The sequence below is a fragment of the Drosophila guanche genome, unplaced genomic scaffold, assembly GCF_900245975.1.
Source record: "Drosophila guanche unplaced genomic scaffold, DGUA_6, whole genome shotgun sequence".
NCBI lineage: Eukaryota > Metazoa > Arthropoda > Insecta > Diptera > Drosophilidae > Drosophila > Drosophila guanche.
Genome location: NW_022995748.1, coordinates 6,613,150 through 6,633,350, shown reverse-complemented (window position 1 = coordinate 6,633,350; position 20,201 = coordinate 6,613,150). Strand labels below are relative to the sequence as shown.

At 41.3% G+C, this 20,201-nt stretch overlaps 1 protein-coding gene across 3 annotated transcripts in view; it reads left to right on the top strand.

Annotated features, from left to right (window-relative positions):
* LOC117584571 (AF4/FMR2 family member lilli) overlaps positions 1-20,201 on the top strand; it is a 79,024-nt gene that overhangs the window by 2,585 nt on the left and 56,238 nt on the right. For all 3 annotated transcript variants that reach the window (XM_034273539.1, XM_034273538.1, XM_034273537.1), the window contains exon 2: positions 1,545-2,989. In XM_034273539.1, the coding sequence (XP_034129430.1) occupies positions 2,955-2,989 (35 nt within the window). In that variant the 5' untranslated portion in view covers positions 1,545-2,954. The remainder of the gene's footprint in view (positions 1-1,544; positions 2,990-20,201) is intronic.

The following is a 20,201-nucleotide window of genomic DNA, read 5'->3' as shown; positions in this document are numbered from 1 at the left end:
AGACGCCGTTCGTTGCTCGCGCCGTGTAACAAATGTAAGAGCGAAAATTGCCGAAAAACGAAAGAGAAATATGTAATAAATTCAAGTGGCAAAAGTAACACACGAAAATCATCGTGTCATTTTGTGTGCCTTCCCCAAATGCCGCCACCGCTACCGCCCACCCTTTGAATCGTCCATTCGTTCGTTCTCCAATCAAAAAAGTGCCCATAAAAATATTCCACAGAGAAGTGCAATAAATGTTTTTTCAGTGTGCAAAGTTCAAAGGCAAAGCAAAGGCAGCAAAAGCATAATCAAATGAAAAGGCAACGGCAAAAGAAAAATTAAAAGTAAATTAAAATGCAAAAGAAATAGCAAAGCAAATGCTAAAAAGTGCTTTAAAGTTGATTAAAATATATTTATAAAAAGAAATGAAAAAGCAAATAGTAGAGCACACGCCGCCTTGCCGCCAGTCCGTCCCGTCCCCTGCTTATACCCTACCTTGCTCTGGGGCACACACATGGCGGCAGGCAGTTTATTTTTATTTCATTTGCACATTTTCAATGCAAATTATTATAGAAATCAACAGATAAAATACCACAAAAAAATTTCGCTTTCGCATTTCAATACCAAAAAAAACAACGAAAACGGAACCAAAAAAGAGATGAAACAAGAAACGGGCGCAAAGGAAAAAGAAACGACAAAAAAAAGTGAAATGCGCATTGACTTTCGGGAACGTTTTTATTGTCAATTTTTCAAACGACCGACGACCGTGTGATTGTGTTGCTCTCTCGCTCACGCCATCGCTCTTTCCACTGCTCACCTCGCTCTCTCTCTCCTCTAAATCTCTTTTGCACGCTCACTCTCCCATCGTGTTCGCCTTTTGCTTTGCTCTTCAGTTCGCATAACGGAACTGAACTGCCTCGGCGGCTGTCTTCTTATTGTTGTTAGGCAAAAGCAGAGGCAGAGACAGAAAAAAAGTTGAAGAGGTATGCGTGCGTTGCCCTTTGGCTCCGCATTTACAACTACAAAAAAAAAAACAACTACACTCATGAATGAACGAATGAATGAGTGATGGTTGTTGTAGATGGAGCCAGAATCCAGTGAAAGACGCTTCTAGATAATTATCTGTTCATCTCTTAAACATTTTTAATTTGTACTTAACACCTGCTGTTCTTCCATCAGAGGAATGAAATGCTCAATGCTGGCAATGCTCTATGTAATCTCTGTGTTTAAGTGTGTGCGCGCGCAGTGCTGCAATTGCGATCAACAGCTGTTGCCGAGAGAAGAGCAAGAATTTGGAGAGCGAGAGAGAGAGAGAAAAATAAGCACGCGTGAGTGCCTGCTTGACTCTGTGGTGTTTTGTTGGTGCAGCTGGGACGATTTATTTTCGTGATAAATGGGAAAGGGGAGATGTTTGGAGTTTATTGTGCTATGGGAATATCAGGGATGCAAAAAAAAACCCTATCAAATAATTAATATTCATATCCATGACGAACTTTTGCACTTGCAAGACAATTTTCAAAGCCAAAGACAATTTAAATACAAAATTCTCATCAATTTTGCAGCCAACTAAAAAAATAATTCTATCAATCGCCTCAAACAAAAAGCAATACAACTAAAACAAACATAAAACGACAAAAAAAATGGGACAACACCCAAAATACAGCAACAAAAAGTTAAACATGTAGTTACAACACAAAAACAAAAAGGAAAGAAAAGAAAAGCAAAGCAAAGTTTATTACGAATCGCATTAACACAGAAGTAGCCATTAGCTTTACAGAGAAAAAAAAAGAAGAAAAGAAGCATAAACTTTAGAGAGCCTATAAAAGTACGCCTTCCAATAGTTATTATTATATACAAGCATTATATACAGCCTATATACATACATACATATTACTTAGCCATAGCACATACAATTTCGATATGGATGGTATATACAACAGGAGGAGGAGCAGGCTGATGACGACTCGTGGCGGAGAATCGTGGTTAAAGTGCGTTAAAGTACATTCTAACGGTGCAATCAAATCTTATTAAATATAGCCACACACGATCATAGTATATAGAATACAAATATATATATATTTCTTATATCAAATACTCTAAACAATTTTTACAATCCGCTTGAAAAATCAAATCAACAGCAAACGCAATTACTTTAGTAAAAAATTACTTTAAACAAGAACAAAGAAAACAAGCAAAGAAACAAATAAGAAAAAACATAAAAAAAGGTCAAGTGCAAATTAAAAAAAAAAAAAGTATTCTTAATAGAACAAAAAACGTCAGCTAATTATTAGAAATATTAGAGATTTCAAATATTAAAAACAAAAAACAAACCAATTGATCCTAAATCGTATTTCTTAGGTATTAATCAAATGAGTAAAATAAACAAATTTTTGTATATGGTAAATGCGCCCCAAGTGCTTAAGCAACAACAACAACAAACACCCCAAAAACAAAAACAAAACTAATGTTAAACAACAACAACCTCAACCAACAGCGAATCGAGCAATATTATCAATAATGAATCATTAAATTGTTAAACGTTAAAGATTAAATGTAATGTAAAAACACCAATTAAATTCAAATAAATCAACAAAAAACTAAAACACCAACGCTAGTAACCTGCCAACAAAAGACACCTACAACTCATGCGGTGCCTGGAAAAATACATCATCGCCTTACAACAATCACCACAACAACAACAACCACAACAACAAGCAAGTGCCTCCGCCTCCCCAGAGGCCAGGGGAATAGGAATAGGATCAGAAACAGACACAGACACAGGAACTGGACTGCGCACAGAGAGCTACTTGGGCAGCCGCTAACTCCTCCCAGATATCTTATCTCGGATTAATCATCACTCAACAGTAGCCGCCACGCCCCATAAGCGGGTGGATGGGGGATGCGTTCTATGAGTAGCGCGAACGCGAACCCAAAAACAACACCTTTAACTTCACCAACGAGCACAGCAGGATATGGATATACATATGAAGAAACTAACTAAACCACGGTAAGTCCCCCCCTATTACGTTTATAATATTAAACCTATTAGTAGTAATTCTCCCAGTTAATCTCCCATTCAGTCGAACCTGGAAGACCATTCGTACATACACACGTATGCATAAAAAAGTAGAGTCGCTTTTGAAGGCGACTCTCAACGTTCCCCCTCTTTTTTCATGAAATACTGGAAATTTGAAAAATAAATACATTTTTGGGTATTTACTATTGTTTCTATCAGTATCATTATGATATGCTTGAAAATGTCGAAGAGCTTACTAGTAATAATCAAACTTTCAGTCGAAAATTAGATTCAATGATTTCAAATCTGAGACCTTTTTCGTTGGTGGTTGCACAATGGATAGAAATCGGTACGAAATCTCTCTTGCAATAACTTGTCTCATTTCTGTAACCCTTTTATTTTGCACTCCCACCTCTCACTCCACTTTTGCATTACTTTTTCGTTTTCTCTGTTCCTGGTTGTATTTCTTTTTATTGTCAATGAGCTGCTGCGGCCACTAAAATGCATAATTGAAAATTGTACGCCCACATTTACTGCACACAAACACACACGAACAAACATGGAAACATAGACACACAGACACACAGATACGTCCTAAGAGCAGTCGCGCCAACAAAATAAAAAGAGGGATTCCTAAAACGGAGTCGAAGCATTGCACACTCTGCAAATACACAAGCAAACAAAAAGAAACAGTTATGCGACTTATATGTTTCTTCTCTCTTCATTTTGAAACAATTTTTGATATTTATCAGCTAGTTTTTAATATTTGCAACGTCAATAATAGCTAGCTACCTACCGAGGGTATGCAAAAACGGTCCCCAGTTACTTGCTTTTAGCGCCATGCAATAAACAGAGCGAGAGAGCTGCTGTGCTGCCAAGTTTTGCTGGTTTTTCTTTGCCTCCTCTGCTTCGGCTGCCTGCAGACGGTTTCCTCTCTCTTTCTCTCTGCCTAGTCTTCTCGCCAATCCACCCCTCCACCTTGAGCTAAGTAGAAAAATCTACGTGTTTTTTTTGTGTGTGTCTTGTTTCGCCTTTTTGTTGCTCTTCTTTTTCTTGGGGCGGCGGGCCTTCGTCTTCGTCGCCGTCGCCACGCACTGTTTCCCCATGGCTAAGCCATTGTGCACTTTTCGCTGCAATTTGTCGAAAACTTTGCTTCGTTTTTTTTTTTTTTTTTTGCCTGTACGAAGAGTACATTCTTATACTCTGCCACGCTTCCATGAAAGTTTAACCATAACAGATTTCTTTAGACCTTAGAGCTTCCTTTTGGGTCGCGAGGTGGGGCGCGGCTCCATAATGGGGTCGTGAAAGTCTTGAGCCCTCATTTTCTGGTCGAGATGAAGGACGAACTTGCGATCGATCGTATTTTCACGATTCTCAGATCCCATAATACATGTATATTCAAAATTTGACTGTGCAACACCTGGGCCCCTGTCCCCTCGCTTTCAGTTCTTGGTAATTTTATGACTTTGCCCTATGGTCGCCTGTCTGTCTCTGTGTCGGTTAGAAAAACGTACAAAACGTGTGCGACACACTCAACAAACTGATAAAATTTTAATTTCTCCAAAATTGAAATTTTAATGTGTGTCTAGAGCGAGCGGTTTACCAGGGCGACTCTCTTCCATTGCCCGACCCCCTCTTCCACTGGTGCACTCTGTGGCATCCCCTAAAAACCCCTAACGCTTACCCTAACCCCTGCCCCTGTGTGGCAGCCACTAACACACGACTGCAAAACTTTTTGGTTTTTGTGGGTTCTGGCTGCGTCAAACCCCCCAACCATCACCACACACACACACACACACACACCCGTCCTTGGCTACTGCAGTGCCTTCGCCCCCGCTCGTTCTATTGCATTTTGGGTCTGTCCCATTCTTAGCCGCCTTTCTATCATTGGCGGCTGCTTTTGGCATTGGCCAAGAAGCGAATTTCACCCGAATCACCGCCTGCAACGCCTTGTGCATATTATAGAGTTGAATTATTAAAATTTCTGCTGGCTGTGTGTCAGTTATGAATATCTAAGTGGCAAAGGAGGGAAAAGGAGGTAAAAAGATGGAGAGAAAGATTCTAAGATTGGCCACTGAATAACGATTTAAATCAAATCGGTTTATAAATTATGATTGGAGAGGGGAATGGATATTGTAAAGGAAACCAATAGGAAAATGGCAAGAGTAACGGCCTGCAATGAAGAAAAAGGAATAAACACAGAACAAAACAGTAGAAAAAATGACTAAGAATAAATTCATAATTGTACATGATGGTGTTGTGTCGCCAGAGATAAATAGTCTCCTTATCAAACCGAATGATTCGACAAGAGACAACACACACACACTGACAGAGAGAATCCTCTTTTGGCCATGATGCCAAAAAGTCATAGAGCCGCTTCACCTCACCTCATCTGCCGTAATCATCATCATCATCATTGGCCCACTTAAACTATTGACCTACACACCTAATTGATATGCCATACGTATAGTTAGACATCAAATTGCGGTGTGCGGTCGGTCGGTGTTTTAGTGTGTGTGTGTGTGTGTGTATGGGTCGATAGGAGACGGAATATAAAGAGAGGCAGAAAGAGAGATGGCAAGAGATTGGCTGGAGCCTTGGGCGGAATGAAATCTCTCTGGGGATTTTATTTTTTATGTCGAAATTATTCATTTTATTATGTAATTTTAATGCTACAAAAGACACACCGAGCAGCATAAAAGTAGCTGGGGAAAGGATCCAAAGGGGTGGTGGGCTTGTAGGGGGCTGGGACAGGGGACGGTGGACGGTGGAGAACAACATGCAAACTAAACAGTCATCCAACATTCCTGCGTCTCAAACCCGATTCGTGCTTTATGCCAGACCATAAATCAGCAACAGTTAGAGAAAGGACACCCTTAGAAGAGGGTCCTTGCACGAAAGAGTAGGTGGATGGGTAGCCCTGTTCCCATTTTGTATGCAAAAAGTGAACAAGGTGGAAAATAGAAGGAGAAGAGCAGAGAAGCAGATTGTGTAGCAAAAAAATAAACAACAATATCCCTAGACGACATTTCGACTATAGGCACACCCTCTCTTTAGGTTTCTCTAGTTTTTCTCTCGGCACAGACTTCCTCCTTTTGTTCTTGCAGCAAGAATCAACACGAATGCAAAATATAGCCTTTTCTTCCATACGAATTATAAGACGAGAACGAAAGTTTTAGGGTTCTTTTTTTTGGTGTTCTGATTTTGCTCAAGGACCTGGAAAGCAAAGGGATCCTGAGCGCGAAGGCACATGTGTAATTTTTATGCCTTATAAAAACCGAAAACCAGAAAACCGAACAAAAGGCATCGAGCGAAAAAGCACACACACACACACAGCATTCATCCCAGGACAGATGTTCTGCCAGCCTTAAGGGTGATGGCAAGAGGCGGCTGTAAAGAGACGGACAGAGACAGACCGATAGCCAACGGTTGAAGGGGAAGACTGTGGAGTGTGGGTTGGGTGGGAGGAGAGCGAGAGAACTGTCATTGAGGGGCAGCCAAATTGTTTTATGTCTATCGATAAAGTAAATCACTTCCCCCCTCGTTCGTTTGGCGTGCGCACTTTTGTTTGCAAAATAATTCGCTTCGTACTTTTACAAGGGTTCCTTTTTTTTGTTTACTGCTGCAAGGTACATAGAAATAGCAGGGAAGGCCGTGTGTGTTGATTCTCTGTGGCTGTCCTTTCACCTTGCATTTAATAAACCTTGGACTGGTATCCCAGGTTGTGCTTTGACTGTTTACGCTTTATATCTCTCTCACTCTTCCTCTCTCTCTTACTGTCTCTCTTTACTTAATGACCCGAACCTTGTGTTTGATGCCCAACGAGAAAAAAAACACACGCAAAGAGAAAAACGAATCTGAGCGACAATTGGCACGTGTTGGGATTTGTGTATCATGAGTGAGTGTGCTTGTGTGTGTGAGTGAGTGAGTGAGTGAGTGAATGCGGTGAGCGAATGTCTGTGTCTGTGTGACATTGTGGGGAAGCGAGAGCCAGGGAATGGGAGAGCTTAACTCCAAACAAAAGCGCCTATGCAGCTTATCAACGGGTGTTGGGGTGGTGGAGACAGACCAGAGACCGCATACACTGATTCCTACGATTCATACATGCATCCATACATATGTATATGTACACATGTGTACGTAGAGATGTCATAGAAGAGCTAATTAAACATTTGTTGCCATGGGTACCATATATCGGCATTGCCTGCGAGTGTTTGGCACTTACACCATGTGGGTGGGATAAAGGAGGGTGCAGGCTGGGTACGCCATAACTTTGTGTGCAAAATAAAATGAACATGATTCAAGTGAAACATTCTTAGTTCATTGAGAGGCTGTTGAGGAAAATTCTGGTTAAATGTATTCAAATTTTAAATAGAGAACAACTGTGGCGGGAATGATTGCATATCTCTTTTTCTTTGGGTCTCAATTGGAAGTTATGTACGTGGGTCCCAGCACTCGCTTTAATGGACTTCCCTGCGTGAGCCACTCCCAGACGCCGCGACCTGATTACACTGTCCGTCCTGTCCATATTGTCCCATCCGTTTCCGTTCAGCCCCCACGCCCGACATGTCCAAAGTGTTCTCTCACCTAAGATCTGCATTTCCCCTTAGCCCCATTGCGCCCACCATCTAAATGATTAACTGTTGCACACCGTACCGTTGCCACGCCCATTAGTCAGTAGCAGTTAAGCTGAAGGACACACGCGAATCGGCGGGAGGTTTGGGGTGATGTTGCTCTTAAGTTGTGTGTGTGTCTATGTCCATACCCCATCTGCCTGCCTCGTCCTCTGGTGGTGGGCGCGGGCTCTTGGCCAAGTCGCGACATCGTTGTCGCCTTCGCCTCGCACATTTCACACACAAGTGTTGCCACTTTAAGACAGCGCGAACAGCAACAGACTGCACAACCTGCAACTTGCCACCGACAAGTGGGCAGCCCCCTACCATTTGACATTTGTTGTTTCTATACTTTTGCCACTGAACACAGGGTCTCTTTGGTGAATGGGTATTATAAGTTAGTTATGATGTTTGAGGATAGCACCGAATAAGTTGTTCCTGCCAGAAGGCACATGTCCGCTGTGGACTGATCCTTGATCTTAGCTGATCAGCACTGAAGCTGCTCGACTCGAGATGCACAAGCGAATGGTTCAAAAGAGAATCCCCATGAATTGAAAAACATAGTAGGTGACATGTATACATATTGTATGTACATTTTCAGACACTGTACTTTCTAAAGTCTTTCTTGTTTGCTTCTTTGCCTTGTTTACCCTTTCCTTACCCGCACTGGAGAGGGTCACAGAGTGTGTGCCTTTCCACCCCATGGCGGATACAGTAAATAAGTTGCACTTTTCCGCTGGATCAAAGTATTGGGAGACGGGAATGGGAATGGATACTTCATCAACCTTCTACTGGCTCAGGGCTGGTGTGTGGCCGTGGGGTGGGGATGGGACGGGACGTCCTTGGTGGTTTTTGTGTTGCCCGCCAGCCCAGCAATAAATATAAAAACAAAAACTTATTTGCCATTTACTTGCAGTTGACTTTGTTCCTTCGTTATTAATATTGACAACACGAGACGGGGGGGCTGAGGCGGTAAAGGACACTTCGACAAAAGGGCGTCGGGTCTTTCGACATTGCCTTGCCCCTCAACGTGTCCTGTGCTGTTTGTTTTTGCTCTTAATGCGCTCAAAAACTGGACGGGCTATAGCCCAGTCCATTTCAGCCCTATATTTTCCTTGCTCTCCCTTCTCTCCTCTGCTCTCTGTGCTTTGAAGCACTTCCGGTGGTGCTGCGACCGGGGGATAAGTTGCGTTTTGTGGTTAAAAAATGTAACCCGAAGCTTTATTGAAGGACTTTTTAATGAGTGTTTGTGTTTGATTGTTGGGAATTGGGAATTGCATTGAGGGAAGTCTCTTCTTGGCTGAAGTAAAGAAGAAAGAAAAAGAGAGAGCAACGTCGTTTGAATCGTTCCCAGCTTCGTGGGGGTCGTTCTCTTGCAAAAACCCACACGGTTCTTCAGTTGCAGGAAGAGCAAGATCATCATCATCAGCTGTACAATAAATAAATTATTAAATTATATTTTCTCACAACAGCAACATAATCAAACGCACATTCATTATGGTTGAAGGAGCTCCTATTCATACTGAAATGTACAAAAGTCATAGAAAAATTTAAAAACGTTTATGCTTAAATATAAAAAGGCTCATCCGAAATTAAACTGAATGTTTTTAATTTTGGTTTCATTTCCCACCAAAATTCCAACAACGCTTTAATGGGCTGCAAGTTATATTGAACACAGGGGTGAGTGAAGCTGGCAAGAGTATGTACAGATCGTACAAAAAAGAGAGAGGGAGAGATTGTCCGAGAGAGGCATTGCCTTACCTTGCATTTAACGGAGACTCTTTCGTGTTTTTGGGCTCTTCCGCTCGCTCTCCCTTTCATTTATCCCTCTAGTCTGCTGCTATACCCACCGTCCCCCACCCCTGAAGAGTCTGGTTTCGGTTTCTTTTTCTCTTCTGGCTGCTGCTGCTGCTCATCGTCGCACGTTTACCGTTTACCATAATTAGGTGTTAATTTGACATTTTGCTCAACATTCAGCAGCAACCAACCGAGATAGCAAGCGAGAGAGAGTGAGGATGGTGACAATAGTTGAAATATTTATGCGCTGCTTGTGTGCGTGTGTGTGTGTATTTATTATTTATACGCATTTGTATGAGTAAGTGCTTTTTGGCCCCCGCCACTATCTCTCTCTCTCTCTCTCTCTCCCTCTGTCTCTGTAGCCGTGTTACTGTCTGCCCTCCTTTTCCGTTCAATTGTGTTGTTGTTGTTTGTTTAGCGATCGATAAAATGTTGTCGTCGACGCTCCTCTGCTATGCACAGCTCGAATGTGCGTTTCCTCTCCCGCTGTGTGCATGTGTGTATTAGTATTACAATGTAATGCTTGACTTCCTCCTTCTGCTCCTCCTCTTCCACTTGTGTTATGCTCTGTAACACTCTCTCTTCCGCTCTCTCTCTCTCTCTCTCTGTCTAACCACACCACAAAGTGCGAGCATCGCCGCCACACATTCTCCACTGCTTTTCCACTTCTTTCTCCACTTCTCCTACCTCTTCTTCTGCTGGGAGTGCATTAAATGTTCCCATCTTCCGTTTTTGCTTTGTTGCCTTTCTTGTATGTTTTGTTTATTTGATTAGTTATCGTGTATAGCTTTTAGTTGCAACATTATTGCCTCGTAAATGCTTATCGATTGCTTATCGAATGTGGGGGAATCCCATGACTCAAATAAAAGGTGGCAGGGGGCCAAAATCAATATAAAATGGAATTTTTATTAATTATATGTTCATATGTACATATCTTAGGATATATTTCACTAATTCCACCGAACATCAAACCGAAATAAAGTACCTCCCCCCTTCTTAAACGAACAGTTAGAGTCCATGGAGGTCATTCCCTCATCCTCGGGCGCAGCCCACAAAGCGAGGAAAAGTGCAACTCAATTCGAAACAAGAAACAACAGCAAGAACTACAACTACAACTACAAAAACAACACCCATGGATATGAATATGTTTTGTGTGTGTATGTGTGTTGTGTCACAGAGGCATCGTCGGGCGACTCGGACCCGGTCTCTGTTGGGAGGGAGCAGGGGCAGTCCCACATTTCATTTATGAAAATATATTCATCGAGTGGAAATGGAGATGTGTAAGGCAAAGAAGGGTTAGAAATATTCGTATGAGAGAGAGAGAGAGAGGAACTGCAACAACAGAATGGACATACGGATCCATGAGAACTGGACATGAGAGTTGCCCCAGTTGCGTGACAGAGAAGGGTGACTACTGACTGAGTGAGATGGCGAGTGAGTATGGGGAGAAGAGAATTGGAATAACGAGGGTTAGCAGTCAGCCAACAATACCTTCTTGTTGTGGGAATTTCTGGCAATCATCGTAACTAAACTCTATCATTATACTCCACTCGGTAGTTGAAATATTTCAATGGAATCACATGAAAGGAAATTGCGAAACAGGGGAGAGTGAGAGACAGAGTGAAGGCATTTCCTAATAAAGGACAATTGTTGGGAGAGTGGGAAATGAACTACACAATAAATATTGTGATTTATGGGAAATCCCCGACATTAAAAGAAGTCATCAAATAAGTAAATAAATAAATAAAATATCAAACAGTTCTGGAATAATCATGCAAAAAGGTAAAACTACAACGTGGGGAAATGCTTCATAATTTAACATTTCATTTATGTAATTCCCCCACAATTTTTGTGCCACTTGGATTATCCGTTAAAGCTTGAAGTAATTGTCGTGCGGATTGAAATTTCTTCAATCCAATTATTTAGTCCCCAGCCAGCCAGAGTTTAATCCCATTGCTTATCGTTATCTGCTATAGACTTGCTTCCTTCTGGTGAGGGGAAGACAGACGTCACACACACACAGTGTGGAAGAAGGCCCCCAGGCATTCAAACGTGCAGCTGGCTGCTGTCCCTTTATACGCCGCTTGGATGCAGGCACAACATTGCTGATTAACACTTCATTTGCATGCAAAAACTTCAATCACTGACAAAGACCCAAAGACCAACAGCAAGAAGACAACTACAGACTACGGACTACGGACTACGATGGCGACGTCATTCTAGGCAACGCCACCAACGTCATTCCAACAACAGCATTGCAAAAAACGTGTCAATGCATGTGCCATGAATGTCAACGCACAAGGAAGCCCGACCAGCCAGAGATAGAGAGAGAGAGAGAGAGAGTGGCAGAGAGAGGGTGAGAAAGACTAAAGGCAGTGAGACCCAAAGGCTAACCAGCAATCCGACCATCCCACCCACACATTCCGTGTTCTCTTCCCCCCTGATCGACGGCCGAATGGCCCACAACCAAAGCGAAATAACTTTGAGTTGGTTCTGGAATTTGCAATGTGTTGCATTCGCCTTAGAGTAACTCCCATCGCCCACCCAGCCCCTTCATTGAAATCTATCCATTAAGGCTAATGCTTTGTAAAATGTGCCTTTGTTGGGGGTATATGCACACAAGTACAGTACAAGCTCCTCTCTGCAGGCCATTTATGGATTAAATTTGTTTCAAAATTGCAAATAAACTAGGATATGAATGAGCGTTTTTCTGGGTCAATGCGTTTGTTTATTTATTCATCATCCAGTGGATATTGACAGCAAATATGAGTACATAAATAAATATAAATTTAAAGCTTAGATAACAGATAATGCAATTTACGAATTTAAAGTTAAACTAAGCAAAAATTTGAAATAAAAAATTTGGGGTAAAAATAAAATAAAATAAACCCGATCTCTGAATATTTATGCCAATGAAAATTGTGCACTTGTGGCCATCATTTAGAGCTCAAAATATCCAAAATAAATTATCATAATTAGCATTGGCGATTAGCCTAATTAGTGATTAAAATGAGAACAAATCTCACAAAAACATAATAAAAGAAAGACCCAAATGCTGCAGCAATTAATGGTTAGGTTGTGGTTGAATGAAAAATTACATCTGTAAATATTTCCATAGCTGTTTTCCCAACTCACATTTATTGCTGCTGCATTCACATTGGTAATTGTTTAAAGAAGAGTAACCGTTTGGCAGCTGAGGAATAACGTTGTCTTGATCCACAAATTTCCCATAATCGAACTGACACAAAAAGACACAATTCGAAGCCATTGACTTCAAAACCTAAAGACATATCAATGTTGCTGCATGCCCCCGCACATCTTGTTGAATATCTTTTAACATTTTACTCTCTCTTTATAACCCATTCATCCATACGCCAAGTAATCAATTCTAAATCTTTGAGCCCCTTCTGTGTGGCACATGCACATCCTTGCTAGGTTTCCATTTGCGTCTGGTTTTTCCTTTTTTCTTTGCGAAATAAATTTCTTTTCAATGCCAAAGCGAGCAAATTCCGAAAAATCCAGACAGGCGTTGTTGTTGTTGGCCGCCCACTTAACGCAATGAAACGCAAGAGACATAAAAACTCTACAGTGTTGCGACATTAAGGATGCCCTGTACTTCAGGTCTTATTCAATTTAATTTATTTTTTTCCAGCTATTGGAGCATCCCATCCCACCTCTAAAGAGTTATGCCTGTCGTATTGTTAATTTCTTTGGCCACAAGGCATATTTGGTGGCTACACAATATACCCACCCACATTCTCCATGACTTTCCTGGGGTAAAAAGCTGGTCGGCAACAAATACAGCAAATAATATTAAGCAAAAGAATAATCTGTAAAAAAAGAGTAATTTTAGCTACAATTTTGTGTTGTGTGTGGGAACGCGGCGGCTATTTTAAAAATAAACGTCGACAAGGCACCTCACGCGGCATCACAAAATAGACAGAGAAAACTGAGGTGAGAAAAGCAGCAAGAGAAAAGCAGTGAAGAGACACAGAGCGAGAGAGAGAGAGAGGACAGTTTTTTAAGCCAGAGATGAGATACAGCAGTTGCAGCGTTTATTTATTTTTAAACACAATTCTCTTGATATTATTGTTGCCATTTCTTTATTTAGTTTCCCTGCCCCTTGTGGCGATTGACTGATTCATTTCTGTGCTTGGAATAGTTTCTAAACAAATTTCAATCAGCATCAGCTGTGCCGCTGTCATTTATCTTTCCCTCCTGCGCGCACCTTCGACAATTCATTTATAAATACATTTCTTCTCTCCTTTCTAGTTTTCTCAGTTTTTATGGCCTTATAATTGCATGCAAGATTTTCGCCATTCTATTTTTAATCGCCATCAGTATTGTTTCTTGGGATGCTGCTGCTTTGTCTGCTTGTTATGAAAAATGTTGGGGAAGTCTTCTGTGATCTTAATTTAGTATAGAATTGACCGAAAAATACTTCTCAATATCTAGAAAATGACTTCGTTTTGGTTCAATCATGATTGATACGTTGATTGAACACCAAAAACAACTTTCTGCGTACCCCAAAACTTATTAAATAGCCACCTAAAATGAATCATCATATTATTTACCATCATAATCAAGTTCCTAATAGTTTTCGACAACTTTTCCCAGCGGGTAGGCAGGCATCGATCGGAACAGCTGGTAACCAAAATAAGTAGCCAAAAGTCTCTCCCCCCACCCACACACCACATTCCACTCGAGAGTGAACCGAGAGTAAATACTACTCTCTGTGGTCACGTCTCGCACGTCTAAGAATGGGATAAACTTCCACAAAACGATACCCACTTGAAGTGCGTTAAATAATTAATTTAGGCCCTTTAGAATGGAAGCAGAAAATGAGTTCAAAGAATTAAAGAAAATTAATTTTTTTTTGTTATGCATTTAGTTGATTTATTTCAGCTTGCAGTTTTTGGTATTTTTTTGTATAATTTAAGTATTTTTTAGTATTATTGAAGTATATTTTTGGTATTTTATGTTATTATTTGCTGGTATATTTTTGTTATTTTCTGTATTTTCTGTTATAATTGTTTGGTATTTTTTGTGTATTTTTTTTTATAATATTTGTTTAGTAGAAAAGTTTTCAATTGATAACCATTTAAATTCCCTCGAAATATACATTTTTGTGGAGCATTTTTGCACGTTTTCCTTTCTGATGGTTGAGAGAATCTTTTTTGCGCTCTGTCATCTTTTTGTGGTTGTTTGTTGGTTCTTTTGTGCTTATCTCCCTTTTGGTATTGCCTTTGTTTGCGCTTTTGCAATGTTGTTTAATGCAATGACGGCTGCAAACACCTTTATTTTTCGCACTGTGTTATTATGAGTTATGTGACGGCAGTGGATAATGACAATGATAACGACAGCGATAACGATGTGGAACGTAACGTTAAGTGTTATTGCGTGATACGATACGGAAATGCCATAATTCGAATTAAAGTTGATTGGCCCATAAAAAAGAACAGAAATTAATCATATTATGCTCTGCAAATGCAAATCTCGATATGCACTTGCCAATCCGTTTATAGCAGACAACATTTCGGGCAATCCACATATCACTCGAGCTATTTTTCATGCATACCTGGCGAATCGAATTATGACAGGCGTTGACTCCCCCGTGTACACGAGGGAACGAACCAATTTGCCTGGCAGGAGTCGCTCTCCCGACACATCTAGCCAAAAAACCTTAACACATTTTCATTTCTTTTCAACGCGCGCGCCGCCGGCAAACTTGAGTATAACAAAGTTAACTCCTTCCAGCTTCCACATGACTGGGACTTGAACGGGGAATAGCACAGGGCTGGAGCAGGTAGCAGGACTACGAGTCACGTAATTTAATAAAATGCCAAAGTCCCGCTGCACATTGCACACTCCAGACCAGACCAGAGACCAAACCCAGACCACAGCAACAGAGAGAGAGAGAGAGAGAGAGAGATGTGTGGAACGTGAGTCTGAACTTTTGGGTCTCGGCTCTTTCTCTCACCTGACGCTCGCACGCGTGACACACTCACCTTTCGCCGCTTCACTGCCTCCAACCAACACACACGTGCCAATAAAGCAGCAAAAGCAGAAGCAGGAGCAGGTTTTTTGTATCGGTTAGTCGAATGAAATTGCCATACAAATGTCCTTAAAGAAATGTTTGGTTGCCGCCAGCAACCGTTTCGCTTCGTTCTAGTTTGTAGATGATTTCTCTGCCATTAGATTTTATATTTTAATATATAAGAAATAAGCCACAAAAAAGAAGGACATCCAAAGGGATGATTGAAGGAAAGGAAAGGAATTTTTATTGCCAATTTTATGAATAGTTTTGTGACTGCCGATGCAGATACTCGTGAATATTTATGCGAGGATTATAGCTAGACAAGTAAGAGTTTAAGCGACTGTTTCATGGCGTAATATCCTTCTCAGTAGCATCATTCTACATTTACTCGCGACTAAGACAACCTGCCAATCAATGGGAATGCAAGCCAACCCAGCCAGCAATTGTCTGTGAAGTGTCGCTTAACTTCCGACTGAAACTCGGTATAGTATACCCTTGGGGGCGAACTGTACTGAATCAATTTCATTCGCTCTGTCCACTGGCACTGATTGACGCCAAATGGAGAAGTCCAGCGACTCTCAGGCACTGCGCCGCCAGACGCACACACAGTACACCCTTCAAAACTGAAGCAAAAAGCTACGCAAATTGCAATTGCAGCATCCAAACATAAACAGCAAGCAAACAAAATGCAGAAGCTCCCATAGATACGACTATGCAGGCAGCATTGAGCTTCCCAAGGGACACACGGCAACAGTTACTCAAAGCAGAATGCAAGGACCTTCCCCTCCCCCGAGAAACCGCACCCAAAAAGAGCTAAACAACATTTACATTCCTTCCTCTCTGTCTTTCTCTGTCGTTCTTTTCACATCCTTTAACTCTACTTGACTCGCTCGTTTGGCGCTACTTTTGCGGCATATCCTTGCAGCAGCCGCCCACTCCACAGCACTCGCCCTGCAGCACTCTGTCACTTTCTTTTGTGCCTTTCTCTAATACGGTTGCCTCTCGTGCATGCAGGCCGCACTCTCTCCTTGCCACAGCTCGCCCTAAGTTGAGCGCCTAAAATGCGGCAGCAACAAGAAGCAACACACACACACGGACACATCCTTTTTACTTTGAAAATGCAACATTGAACTGTCAACTGCTTTTGCAGTCTACTCCCCTCACTGGAACCCCTGTGTCGTTCTTCCGTCTGATTCTGTGTCCTCACAATCCAATGCGTTTTGGCATGCAATTTCCAAATGCAACACTCATCGCCTCACGCAGGGAGAGAGAGCCTACAGGAGCCCCAGACCCCGCACTCATGAATGAGTCCTTGAATACTCTACTTTCGTATTACTTTAATTCGAGAAACTCAAAAGATTCTCCCCACTAATGCACAGGCTGCACGAGGAACAAGATTTACTTTGTTACCGTTTTACAACACTAATTTGTGCAATTTTACAACACTGTGATCTGGATAACAGCTGTTTAGATCTTTATCTTCTTGGGGTTTTTATTCGAGGCATTTTCGAGACATAAAGACATAAAGTTGTATGAAAATCTGTCACCTGTCGCCCAAAGGTACCCACAAAAAAATACAAAGCCACTTTGTGCGTGTGGTAGGTCTCTTCATTGCCATGTCGAAAAGGATTCTCCGCTCCCTTTCGTGTATCTGCTTGTGGATTGGCATCTCTGCTGCCTGTAGTTCCAATCTCTGCTCTGGTGCTCTCGTTACTTAGTCTCTGGCTGTGGTCTTCTATGCTTAGTTTAGGGCAAGTTTAATGGCGGGCTATAACCCAGAAATTGCATGAATACTCAAGTGCTTCCCTGCTACTACACACGATCCCGTTGAGCTACTGTTACAAGTTGCCCCGCTACGCTTTCCTTTGCCTCCTGCTGCTGCATCGTCCAGTCTCCGATGCCAGGCCTCGTCCATAAATCATCATTGCTTTTCAGTTTGCTACCAGCCAGCCCACACACCCACCACTTTCCGCCTTAGACCGACTCGATGTCGTCGTCGACGCTGAAGTTGTCCTCGTCCTTCTGCTGCCAACTTCTCCTTGAGCTTTCTGCCATTCTCCTTTGTTTTCGCCATTCGCTATTTATATTTGATGCTGTTCGTTCTGTGGCAGTTTCATTCTTTCGGGAACCACCCATTCTCCTGAAAGGACAACTGCTCTCCTTTGAAGTTTCTCTCCATCCTGGTTGTTTTTGTGGCCGCTTTGCCCACTGGCTGATATGTATTTTATAGCTCATTGGCGGCAGTTACGCTTCAGTTTTCCCTACGAATCTTTAATTGAGCGTGTGCGAATGGAGTTTTCCCTAGCCCTCGGACAAGCGGAGTGCAGAAGACTCCCTCCAAAGATGATTGATACGATGTTATGTGAAATATATGAGAGCCATTTCATGGCGTAACTCTGTGGCATATTTATACGATTATAAATGGGTGGAATGGAGCGTCTTTGAGAGAGAAGTGTTCTACGTCTACGAATAACTATGGTATCTTTAGAGATAGATTCATTTTTTCGATCTGTGAGTGTAAAATGATCAGCTCTTAATCACCAATAACTTGATTAAAGTCAAATTTGTGAAAAAATCAATCAACTTGGGCACTGTTATTGGAAATTCCCCATGTCATTTACTGTATTCCATCGGCTAAATGCAATTTGACTTCAATATGAGTGCATAAATCGTCCAATTATTGAGGGGGCCTTCAATTGATGTGTTGTTTCGCTGTGTAAATCGTCCAATTATCTTTGCATTTTCAATCGTTCCGTGTCGTCTTCTGTTTCTGTATCGGTTCACCCACTAATACTATTATTTACTATTATTTAACCCCATGTTCAAACAAATGATTATGTGTGTCAATGCGTTTTGTTATTCGATATTTCCAACAAAATCCAGTTCTTCAGTGGGCTTCAACAGCGGAATTAGAGATGGCTTAAACGGTTAAACACTAGAATATAGAAACCTAAGTTTATAGAAAGATGGAGGAGAGTTATTTAAATATTTATAGATAGTTAGTTAGTCATAAATAAATTATAAATTTATTTCTATATGTCATACTGAACACCAAAAAATAGCAAAACTTACATTGTTGCTCGTGCTCGTGAGCAATTCATCGCGTTACACCGTCCATCTCTAGGTCAAATCGAAATGCAAAATCCGCCTCCCTCCCGAGCTGTCGCGGCTCTCTCTCTCTCTCTCTCTTCGGCTTTCTTTTGCTTTCTGTGTGCGGCAGTGGCGCTTCATTAAACAAGCTTCTGGGTTGACCGAGATAGAAGATGGGCAGGAATATGTACGTTTGCTTAATTTATCAATACCAATTACGCAGTGCACAATCTTTTTCTCGCTCTCCTTCCTCTCTCTCTGTGTGTGTGGTGTCCGTTTAAAAACGCTTACATTGATTGATTACCTCGGAGGCGCGACTTTTGTTGCGTTTTTGCGTGCGGTTTTAAACGCGTGCCCCAACGTTAGGTGACTCTCAAGATTTGATAGTGTGTGTGTTTCTCTCTCTCTCGCACTCTGTGTGTGTGTGTGTTTGTGTTAATTGTTGTCAAGGTTGCTTTATTTAGTTTTTACCTATGCTTCTGCTGCTGCTGCTGCTTCTCTCTCTCTCTCTCTCTCGTCTCCCCCTCCTGTTTTTTTGCTGTTTTTTTTTTTGCTTTTAGCATATGTTTCTCGTTTTTCGTCGTCGATGTCTGGTCTTGGTCTTCTTGTCTGTTGATACCCTTTACTGGTTAATGGCACCACGGGTATATGTTTTAGATATTTTAATGTAAACATTAAATATTTTTTTGTTAAATTATAAACTTTGTTTACGTTTTTTTTTTCATGTTAGCACATTTATCCACAATGCTCAGTAATTAATGGCATTAGAGGGTACCGCATGCGTCGCTTTAGCTCTTTCGGCATTCTTGTTCTCTCTTCTGATGTTTGCTTTCTTTTTTTTCTCTCTCGACTGCTTCATGCTCGGAAGAGTTTTGTGTGTAGCTGTGATTTGGTGGCTAATGCAATTTGGTAGCCGCTTTTGTTTGTCTTTGGCCTACATATTTCGTTTCCTTCTTTATTTCTATCTTAATTGTTGATGGTTGTTTTCGGAGAAGCCCAGTGGTTTCTGCTTCTGTTGCTGATTTGATTTAACGCCTCACACATTTTGTCACACTCTAGCCCATTGAAGAGACACAACATTTACTCGTGTAGATGTAATGGCGGGCTTAACCGAAATAAACACAACAGCAAGATAATGAAATTAATTGAAACCAGTCCATATACAAAAATATTTTAATCAAAAAAATGCAAGTGTAAACCGCCGAGCAGTAAATTAATGCGCAAAGCAAAGAAACATAAAAGCAAAGCGAAACCAACGCGACTTTCTACAGACATAGCGAGAGACGCAGAGCAAGAGCAAGAGAGAGAGAGAGAGAGAGTTGCCATAGCTGTTCCATTTCCATTTGTCACTCTCGGAATTTAATGCACTCTGCCACGCAGTTTGATCGATAAAACTTTAAAATGGGCCAAGTACAAAGCAACAACAAAGGGGAGGGAGAGTCAGTCCACGCCCACTTTCAAGGTCTTCTCCCTGCACGTTAACTGCGTGTAAATCTATTTTTGGAAATTACATTTCAACTTCTCCAACTTGAACTTTATTTTAAGCAAACTAGCGGTGTATCTTGGATTTATTATATGAAAAGTGTCTGTATATTTTGTAGACAAAATAGCTTTGAGTGCTTTTGAGTATGCCAAAACCTAATCACAATTATACTAAGCAAATTGA